We start from the raw sequence: 10,694 nt of genomic DNA on the forward strand, positions 1-10,694 counted from the left end.
TGTATCAGAGGTTATATTAAAACCAGGATTTATCGGGCTAACTTCTCCCATTATTGCAGAGGTGTTTAGTTGGCAGCAGGGCATTTGCAGCTGTGAGATTTTGTATAGGAAGGAATCTAAAATTAGATCATAATTTCAAATAAGTCATACAGTATCTATTCTGAAGTCACCTCCTCTCCTGTACCAGGGAACAAACCTAGCACCATATTTTTTGATATAACACAAATATGAACTTTACACCCTTGAGATGAGTGTCAGGCAGCAGGGACAAAATCCCTAAAATAACAGAAGGTAGAGTCACGAGAGATGTGTATTTGCATTTCAAGGAGATACACAAAATGGGCACAAGATGCACAAAAGAAAATGGGACTTACTGTTGGGCTTAGGATTTGGCAGGGGAATACTGGTGTAGTGCGCAGAAAATCCTCTGTAAGAGTTGGCATAGTCTGCAGACAGTGCAATAGTCATAGTATTTGAAGTAGTTTCAAATGTGGGCCGGCTGCGACCACAGACTTGTCCAATTAAACCAGACTTTGTGGAGGGGCCGTCGTAGATTGCAAGAAAATCAAATTTGCAGTTCGGATCTAGTTCTAGGCTGTATACACAGCGAATAATAATAATAATCATAATGAGTTTTAATAATATTATGAAGACAGGATAGAGAATACTGTACAAAGGAAAATGTATCTAAAGACTACCAATCAAGCGAAGTAGAAGAATTCTCAGTTACATACATCTTTCCTACATCGTGTCTCTAAAATGTTATTTATACTAAGCTTATAATTGCTACTACAGGTACTAAGTGTACCAGTCCCTAGTAGAAATATAGGTCACCTGTGTAAATGGAGTTTTAAATTTGTGCAGGTGAATCAGTGGAGCTAGGGTTTTGAATTGCTTTTTCTGCACCAGTGCGGCTACACTGGTTACTAAAAACCTTAACATTGATGAGGCCTGAGCTATATTCAATGCATTTCCTCCACTGGCTCTTAAAGACTCCTACCGGTATTAGATAATGAAGAAAACCATACGACAGCACTAAGATAATGTATAACATTTTTGGAAAATTATTGTAATATAGTCTAATACTTGCATCATGGCAACTTTTGTTTAAAGGTGCCACGACAACCTAAACCTCTGCAAACACTTGTTACTTCCTGATGATAAAATGATGATTTTTAACAGAATGACAAAAAAGTCACTAGCTGTACACAGCAGCTACTTACAATAGGTCAGTAAACGTTAAATTTATCTTTGAGTTTTCTGCTGTTCGTATGTGCCAGACGCAGTATGTGAACTCTGGATGAGGTTTGGGGTAGTTGGGGCTGGTCAACGTTCCTTCAGGACTTGTAAGAAGACCCCCACAGTCTTCAGTTTCTGAAAAGAAGGAATGGATAGAAAAGCCAGTAATGAACAGAAATCAAAACCCAGGGCACAACAGGAATTAACTATTATTTCAGGGAATCCTACTTTCAAGGTCGAAGCACTCGTTCAGGTATTACGCATGCAGGCTGCTACATACTCAAGTTTGATGTCAGTTTTAAACTGCTGTTAGGATGTTATCACTTAAGAGCCAAAAGCTTTTAATGAAAATAATATTCAGTGAGGAGACCAATTCATTAATGGAGAAGAGTTCTCTTTTATGCATCAATGCATATTTTTATTAAGCTGAGGTGTACTGCAAAGTACTTGGTCTAGTTTTATCCTGTTTCCATAAGAGCTTTGTTGATATTTACTTTATAGTATTAAAGTGAAAAGGATCCAGGGTATGTAAGAACAAAATGTCATTGAGGACAGACTGTGATGTAGGGCACAGTTCTAGGGAAAGGATAATAAAACGCATGCACCCTATCATAAGAGGAGATTGGGGAGACACTGGCCACATACACATGTTCATATCTCGTGGTGGAAAATTTCCACCATTCAGAATGCTTCTCCAGGAGAGGGAGCAGGCATTCAGGCTGAAATGGCCCCCTCTCTCCTGCTCCTTGTGTTTCCTGCAACTGGGTTGATCTTTGTCTGGGAAAACCTGCCATTCTTATGCTGGTGACTCTGGTATGAGAAGACAAAGTAGTTGCAGTCAGGTTATTTTTGTTCCAGCATGGTCAATTTTGCACCAGAATTAAAAGACGGAGTGTCTGCACACCTGTGGTTTCTACTGGGAGAGCTGCGATTCTCCTGGTAGCAACTAAACATCTGTACATGGCCACTACCTCAAAGAAATGTAACAGTTGACCTGGACATGTTCTATTCTCAAGATCATGTATGGACCTGAAGAGAAGATTTCTGAAGTTGAAGGTTTTTTATTTTGCAGAAAATGAAATATCAAAATCCAAAATACAAGCTGCAACTGGAAATGAAGTATACATTTTTAACATGGATAGCTAAGCCCTAAAACAATCTGCCTAAAGATGAGGTGCATTTTCTGCAAAAGAAAATTACTAAAGTCTTAATCTAGCACCAAAGAATCAAAGGAAATTTTACCACTGATGTGATGAAAGCAGGGTCAAGCCCTTAAACAAGACAACATTTCTTTCTAAAAGATATTCTCTGGTTCAACTTGAAATTATGGCTTAATGCTAGAATTCATGTGGTAAATTAGCAAGACCGGGACATACGATACTTCCCTCTGCTAATTTTTAACAGAGACCTTACATCAGGACAACTCTTGGTGGGCTGAGGAAATCTGGACATGATTCCATTGTGATCCCATGAATACGTTTCACTGCATCAGCCCAACATTTCGGAGTAAAGCAGAACATTATTATGATAACAGGCAGCATTAAGACAGTGCTACTTCGACCGCTTTTCTTACGACTTACTTGAGTCTGCTGAAAAGAAATAATAGAATGCAAAGATGCTCCGTTTAAGGTCCGTGGAATCTGTTGCAACTTGAAAAGATAAACTGTTTGAAGAGGATTCAAATACTGGAACTGAGTCAATATTACTGCATACTTGTCCTAGCAGAGGTGAATTACTTGTGGGGCCATCGTACACTTTAATATTTTCCATTGCACAACTTGCATGAGGATCAAGTCTGTTAAAACACACACGAATAAATAAGTAGAAGCCTCAGCGTAACACTGATTCCATAAGCAATTTTGTGACAACAAAGACAATGATGTTCAGAGACAGGAGAGCACTGAATATTCTGAAATTATTGAGTTAGGCTCATTACATATTTAAAAGAATTCTGCTCTATAATGATTCAGATGAAATGGAGCAAAGTACTAGGATGGTATTGAGAACAATTACTTACTGAAAATAGGAGAAAATGAGCCGGATGACTTTGTTTTCTGGTCTCTGTATTTTCCAGGTACAGTTTTCATTTGAATACAGATCAATTGGAAATGCTTTTGTCTCTTCCCCAAGACTGGCGCCACACCCAGCTGCATTCAGGAACAAAAAAAGAAAAACACAGCATGTATGGAGTTATCTTGTTTTGAACTTAGAGACCCTGCACTATACAATGCCACAGTTGTCTAAACCTCTTGACCTCTATAAGTTCTCAGGCAATTTCTCTTGAACACACTGGACGAATTAGATAATGCCTCCATAGAGAAGTTGTGTACGCACCAGACATGTAACAGTCATGTCACAAAGACTAATCCAAAGCTTCCCAAAGACAATGGGGAGGTGTCTTTTGTGTCCAAGTGATTTCTCTGCTATCCTAAAGTGCCTATTTGCCATTTTGTGTGTAAAATGCTGATCACAGAACTAGATCTCCAAATTGACAATCCAATTGCTATCGTTATGATTCTAACTGACCAAAGCACTTCACTTTAGATACCAATTCAAACCATCACTCTGAGCCCCTTACTTCATGGAGTTTTACAGCTGAAGTACAGGCTTCCACTACTTGAATACAATACTCATATTAATATATAAAGCCTGATATCTAAAAATAAAACTAATCTGAAATTTGATTTTCTTGGGAGAGAGGCTTACAGCTATAGGCAACAATAAGTTTGGTTTGTTTCACTGATTATTTACAATTGAAACCTCTAACAAAAAAGCCAATTAGCTATTAATGAGCAGCTAACTCAGATCACTAATAGCATAGGAGAACAGGGAATTTTTTTTATTTCTTAAATACAGATTAAACAAACATCATTTAACATCTAACCAAGATTTCCAAGCTAAAATTTCTGAAGCATTTTAAGCAAAAGAGGATTTAAAAATGTTATCCGTTTTAGTTTTTCATACCTTGCAAGTCTAGAGAGTTATTTTCAGCAAGAGATGAAGCAATTAATAGAAGCAAGAGAATGAATTGGCTGACCGCCTTCATTTTGAGAACACTGGGAAGAATATGATCTGGTTGCTAACTCTTTATATACCTTCTTCCATTTCGTAACTGTTCTGTTACATATAACCATCATGTTGTAGCTTTATGTACTTTTTATTTCCTTCAGATATAAGCAGTAGATACCAATGTGAAAGTAACAGGTGTCCTGAACTTTTTGTGTATTGTGGCATGGTTACTGATGACGCTACATATATTTGCTATTCAAAACCCAAGATGTTCAGGTATACTGACTTCTTTACGCAACCAAATTATAATATTGGCCACAATTTTATTGGTATTGGGTCCTGGGTTCACTGAAGTTAAAAAGCATCTTTCCATTGTCCTTGGTAAGCACTGGACTGGGCTTTGTGACATTAATGTTACAAGCGTGATGCGTACACAACTTCTCTGTGGAGGCATTATCTAATTCTTCCAACACGTTCAAGAGAAATTACCTGAGAATTTGATAATGGTCTTTGACGTAAGTTCATAGAGGCCAAGAGGTTTAGACAAATGCACTATTTCCTTCCAGTTGGCTGTTTTTGTTACTGCAGGGGAAGAGTATTTGTCCAGAAACTTTTAGAGTGCAGGAAATCTTACTTGACCAGAGACAATTTTGTGAATAAAGATGTTTCTGTTACTTCCCATTTGCAACTATCTTAACTGTGTATCTGAATGTCATTGACAGGGAGGGAGCTACAAATTATGTAAAGTTCTTTGTATTAATACAGGTAGGATTGTCTTATTTTTGTTGCCCTATCATTGTCATAAAAACATGAAAGCTAAAGCTCTGATCCTGCAACAATACCAAACTCCTTAGCCCACATCAGGCCTCAGATAACCAGAAGTAACCCACAAAAACAGTAAGTACAAATGAAACTACTCTGTTGAGACTAAGTTCAGTGTTGCATTACTCAGTTTACCTGAAGTCTCACTGAGAAACACAGTGGCAATGAGGAGGTTCCTGGGATCATGAAAGAGTATATCTGGGACCAAACTAAAAAGAGACCAGGGACAGTACAATTTTTGAAGGTCTTTCTTCTAGGTTGGCTTGGAACTACACACAAAGGCAATATGGGAAACTTCACTGAGCGGTATATGGTGCGTTTGTTTTAGAGGATACTGGAGCAGATTCAGGCCTGCTGGCATTGTACCTTGATGGAGTGCAGGCCGTTAATGTTTTCTCCCTTACCAAGCTGTGAGAGCACCTTCAGCCCCGGCACAGTCTATGAGGTCTTCCATAATTCACACCTGAAGCACCACACACTTCAAAGGGGGCAAGAGCACTACAGGAGGTGGATGGAGAATAATAGGAATCCACGGTTTATGCCTTAGCCTGATTTCAAATAGTCCAAAGATAACCACAAGGTAATTGAGATTTCAGAGGGTTTACAAAGTTTTGATCACACGTCGCATCACTGTTCAGACCATATCAGATGGAATATTTCTTTTGAATCTCAATGTCTCCATAGGTCAGGTAGCCCCGCTCGTTGATTGGCCAGCTGCGATATGGGTTGTAGATGCTGGGGTAGGCAGGCTTTGTTTGCTGGATGTGTTTGAACATGGCCTGTCCTTGGACAGGCTTCGTCTGGGGCAGGTAACATAGCTTGTCCAGCTGTTGACCTGGCCAGAATCTATTGTTTTCAGTCTTGCAGTAATGAGTAGATGTCACTGGCAGTTGTCTGCAAAACAAAATATGGTCAGTCATCAACTACAGATTTACCTAATGCCTTTCACTTAACCAAATCAAACTGCTACCCAGAGACCTGAGGAAGGATCCTGTGGTACCCAAAAGCTTATCTGTGATCTTCCCCACTACACAGTTGATCCAATAAGAGAGATCACCCACAAAAAGCCCTCACTTCTTTCATTTTTCCTGGGCCATCATGGCCAGAACATCACCCCAAATTGTTGCTAGTCATTTTCCCTGCTTCTGTTCAATGGTGGGTGGAAGTTGGACAAGATTCATGTCACTTGTAGTCAGCAACTCCTAAGGCTTTCTGGGGCCCTAGCTGCAGAGAGCTTTGCTATGCTAACTCATGCAGATGCCCAGTGAAATTATTGTTACATGGATTTGTTAGATCCCAGTGAGAAGGTGCTCAGGAATGTTCTACCGTATGCTGCTTGCCTACCTTCCCTGAAGTCAGTCTTACCTTAGACCACTAATGGTCTGGACTTCATTGTAGACCCAAATATAATTTTGATGCCAAAATAGGGCTGGTCCTTCTTTTCTATAGTTTATTAACATGAGAAAAGCTAATTTGAAAAGCTGTCAGTCTCAGGGGTTGTTACAGTGCTCATCATTATGGGATCGAAGCAAGAGGGCATTAAGAAAGGGAAAAGTATATGTTACCTTTCCAATCCGTTTCTCCTCAGCCCTGCATCTGATGCTCTGCTGGTTCTCAAGAGGTCCTTGGCTGTGTTGCCAGTCCCAGTCTGGATCTCAGGAAATCTTACCCTTTTTTCCTTCCTTCTAGACCTCTTCTTAGCGGGACTGCAAAATTCAGAATAAACTTAGAGCAAGCAAAGAGTCTTCTTTTTTTTTGAAAAAGAGGGTATCAGATAGTTTAGGCCCCAAGCTTAGCTTTTAAGAGTGCTTTATTTTTCAAAAAGTAAACACATGCAAATGGCACAATGAGGGTTTGACTCATCTCAACCATTTCAAGGTTAAATCTGCTCAGTCTAATGGAAGGGTTATTGGGGCTAAGAGTGCAACTCGGGACTTGAGAAGAGAGCTAGATATGCGGGAGTTTCTGCATCTTTCTCCAAGAAATATCCTACATTTGGTTTCTGCACTTGGCTCCTGAGGAGTTTTGTGGATAGCAAGTCAGAACACAGTCCACAGACCAGGTCAGTCGTGACAAACTCAGTTCTAGAGATGGGTGGTACATGAGCACCCCAGCTATCTAAAACCTGGTCCCTTTTCTTGTCCCATATCAAGACCATCCATTCTCATGGAGCACCCATTAGGAAGACCCTTGAAGAAACCGTTTGGAGGAGGATGAGTTCCAATTTCCTTCTAACCAGTATCTCCCTCCTTCCCTGCTAATATTATACATAGTGTGGTGCAAACCTTCGGAATTGCCAGTAAATTTCAGGTATAATCCATAAGTTTTCGTCGTCATCTTCCGTATCTGTATCATATGGTCTAGCCAAGAATGCAAAACAACAGTCATTTACAAATAATTGAACACACCATGATGTAAAGTTCAATCATTTCAACCATTTCAAGGCCAAATCTGCTCAGTCTAATGGAAGGGCTATTGGGGATAAGAGAGCAACCCCAGACTTGAGAGGATAGCTAGATCTGTGAGAGCTTCTGTATCTTCCACAGCAAGAAATATCTTGCAGGTGGCTCTTGAACAATTCTGTGAACAAGTCAGACCACAGTCCACAGACCAGGTCAGTTATGACAGACTCACAGTTCTAGGGATGGGTGGCACATGAGCACCCCAGCTGTCTAAAATATGGTCCCTTTTCTTGTCCTATGCCAAGACCATCCATTCTCATACAGCACCCATGATGAAGACCCTTGGAGAAACTACTTATGACTCTGAAACTCATGCTAAGCTTGGGCCTACTCACAAAAGTTAAAAGCCAGAATAATAATGCTAACTGCATATTGCAAGAGGATGCGAGTTCATTGCTAGGCCATCTAAGAAGGAATAATGAAGTATCTCTTCCAGCTTATCTTGCTATATTCAGAATGATTGTAAGCAAACTCTTAGCTGTCTGGTGTGTAACCATATGAAATTTCTATCCTTGATTAATTAGTATGGTAAATAATTTCTTTTGCGACTAACTCGTGTTTATGTGCAGGAAGTGACATTATCCGTATGTAATAGATGTCTCCTCCTGACTTAGTATGTTTTTCCTGGCTGTTAATCAGTTTCTTGATATGTTTCAAACTGGATAACCTCTTGTTACTGAAGAAGGTAACTCTTTCAAATTAAAAATTTCTGATAACCAGTAATGAGCAGGATTTTCCTGTCAATTACTGCTTGGGACTCTTTCTTGATTTACACAACTAAAAAATGCCTTGAAGATGAAACAGCAAACAGCGCGTGCGCTTCAAGAGTGAGAAATCTCTCTGACACCAAGTGCCCATGCGCCCGACTTACTTGAGAAGTTGAAGAGAAACAGACTGCCTCTTCGTCACCTGTTTGGTGAGAAATCATAACCTTATAGGTAATTACTAGACTTTGATTTGGTTTGGGCTCACTTGACTTGATTTTAAATACTTGTAGTAAATAAAGCCTTTCTGTCACTTATCGAACAAGGTGTCATGTCATCATCCCTGGGCTAGTTGGGAATCCTAGGTTTTTATTGCTAACAACTACTTTGAGGAAGATGAGTTCCAACTTCCTTGTAGCTAGTATCTCCCTCCTCTCCTGCCAATATGCTAACTGCTATTGCACAAACCTTTCTAGCACATATCTTTTAGATGACAGCCACATGATCTGAGCTTCATATTGTTTCCTCTGTATATCTTCCAGGCTAGCCAAGAATGCAAAAGAACAGTCATTTACAAACAAATGAACATACCATAGAATAAACAGCTCAGACTGGGTGTGGATCTTTGGGAAAACATGAATCTTTCTACATGTTAATATGGTAGCAGGTGAATCTGTGAACCTCTGTTAATACTGATAATGGAAAATGGTGCATTGGGGAAGCATACTGAATATTGTAAATACATGGGCTAGACATCCTGTTCTAGGCAGGTTTCCACACCGCACACAACTCCATGCTGCATTGGAAGAGTTGGCATCTGTGCAGCATTTTTCAGGTTCAAAGCACTGGACTAATGACCTATTACTCCCAGAAGGAGAGTGGGTATGTCACATTAGTTTTCATTTGCAATCTTGTGCGGCGACACTGATGTAACTGAGAGGAAAGAATAGTCCATGAACCATAATGATCTGCCCCTGGGAATGTCCAGGTGTTTCATACCAGCACTTTCTCCCCCACCCTGTCGATCATCAGCTGCTATCTCATGTCTCACCAGAAGGGACAAAGAGAAGGGATTTAAAGATGACAGCAACAGTTTCTCCACTCTAGAGGCCCCCATATTTCTCTCGCTTGCATCCACGAGAATGGAGTAACTGCAGAGAAGTCACTGCAAGCGCATGGGGGTTAAACTATTGCCCACGACAGGAGAATTGAGCATGCTGTTTGTAGGGCCTCCCCTTGGGCCATGAGGGCCAGCTGTGAAAATGTCATGGGAACCAACATGGCTTCTGGCTCTAGCATCCACATGCAGTAAGACAGAACCCAGGAACAACATTTTTCCCTGCTTCCCTAAACCTCCCAAATGTCTGTGAGCATCTTGTATCAGCACTGCTAAAAATGATTATACAGCCAGCTGCAGGGTCCATTCATGTTGGGCATGTTACATGCCAGGTACAACTTAGACAGGCTCTGCACCCAGGGGGTCTTATAGTTGGAGAGGCAGGGGCAGGAGAGGAATAAAGGCACAGAGGAACAAAGGGTTTGTCCCAGCTCCCACAGCTGAGCAGCAGCAGGGCTTGGAAGAGAAGCCAGAGCACTGTGCAGACAAATTGTTTATAAGGCACCAGTGTAAACAGAGTAGTGGGCAGATGACATGAGCATCCTAACCTGGGGTAACTTCTCCACAGGGCACCTGTTTGTTAAGACTACTAGAAGCTCCCCTGCCACCTTGTAGCAAAGTGCAGTAACAGCTGCATGCTGTGGGAGCTTCTCTAGAATAGCTGCTCCTCTCTCTCGGATGGGGTTAATGTAACTGCCTGAGGGATGTGCCTGCCTGTCCATGCCCCAAGCCTGCTGGTTCTTGCCTTCCTTCTAGATCCCATAGGTGCTGAAAATATGTGCTATGATGAGAGAAGATCTTTAAAAAAAGTGGATCCATGCCAATGGCACAGTGAGAGTCTGACTTTACATCTCAACCATTTCAAGATGTCAGACCAACCTGGTGGCCTTCTATGACCAGGTCACCAAATCCTCAGACGCAGGGGTAGCAGTGGACATAGTCTTTCCAGACTTTTGGAAGGCCTTCAACACTGTCTCTCACCCCGTTCACATTAAAAAACTGGGGGACTGTAGTGTCAACACCTACATAGTCAGATGGATCGCCAACTGGCTGGAGGACCGCACCCAGAGAGGGTTGGTGGATGGGTCATTTTTGTCCTGGAGGGATGTGGGCAGTGGGGTCCCTCAGGGCTCGGTCCTTGGGCTTGCACTGTTTAGCATCTTCATCAGTAACTTGGACGAGGGGGTAATAAGCACCCTGTTCAAATTTGCTTATGACAGTAAGATGTGGGGGGATGTGGGCATGCTAGAAGGAAGGAATAGGCTACAATTGAACCTAAACAGGTTACAGGGGTGGGTGGATGAGAACAGGATGGGATTCAACACTGACAAGTGCAAGGTG

General features: G+C 41.2%; 2 protein-coding genes across 2 annotated transcripts in view; both read right to left on the bottom strand.

The window, feature by feature from the left end:
- Window positions 1-10,694, bottom strand: part of LOC109323795 (deleted in malignant brain tumors 1 protein-like) — a 189,414-nt gene that overhangs the window by 6,059 nt on the left and 172,661 nt on the right. The window contains 8 exon segments of the mRNA XM_019555460.1: window positions 375-595; window positions 1,224-1,374; window positions 2,820-3,034; window positions 3,257-3,386; window positions 5,206-5,323; window positions 6,740-6,776; window positions 7,356-7,430; window positions 8,705-8,779. Of these exon segments, the coding sequence (XP_019411005.1) occupies window positions 375-595; window positions 1,224-1,374; window positions 2,820-3,034; window positions 3,257-3,386; window positions 5,206-5,323; window positions 6,740-6,776; window positions 7,356-7,430; window positions 8,705-8,779 (1,022 nt within the window).
- Window positions 5,267-10,694, bottom strand: part of EFCAB12 (EF-hand calcium binding domain 12) — a 16,711-nt gene continuing 11,283 nt past the window's right edge. Inside the window, exons 9-12 of the mRNA XM_019556172.1 lie at window positions 8,705-8,779; window positions 7,356-7,430; window positions 6,636-6,776; window positions 5,267-5,964 (exon numbers count right to left, since the gene is read on the bottom strand). Coding sequence (XP_019411717.1) covers window positions 5,715-5,964; window positions 6,636-6,776; window positions 7,356-7,430; window positions 8,705-8,779 — 541 coding nt within the window. The 3' untranslated portion in view covers window positions 5,267-5,714. The remainder of the gene's footprint in view (window positions 5,965-6,635; window positions 6,777-7,355; window positions 7,431-8,704; window positions 8,780-10,694) is intronic.

Source organism: Crocodylus porosus, unplaced genomic scaffold (genome assembly GCF_001723895.1).
Source record: "Crocodylus porosus isolate Cpor-Errol unplaced genomic scaffold, CroPor_comp1, whole genome shotgun sequence".
In the NCBI taxonomy this organism is placed as follows: Eukaryota; Metazoa; Chordata; order Crocodylia; family Crocodylidae; genus Crocodylus; species Crocodylus porosus.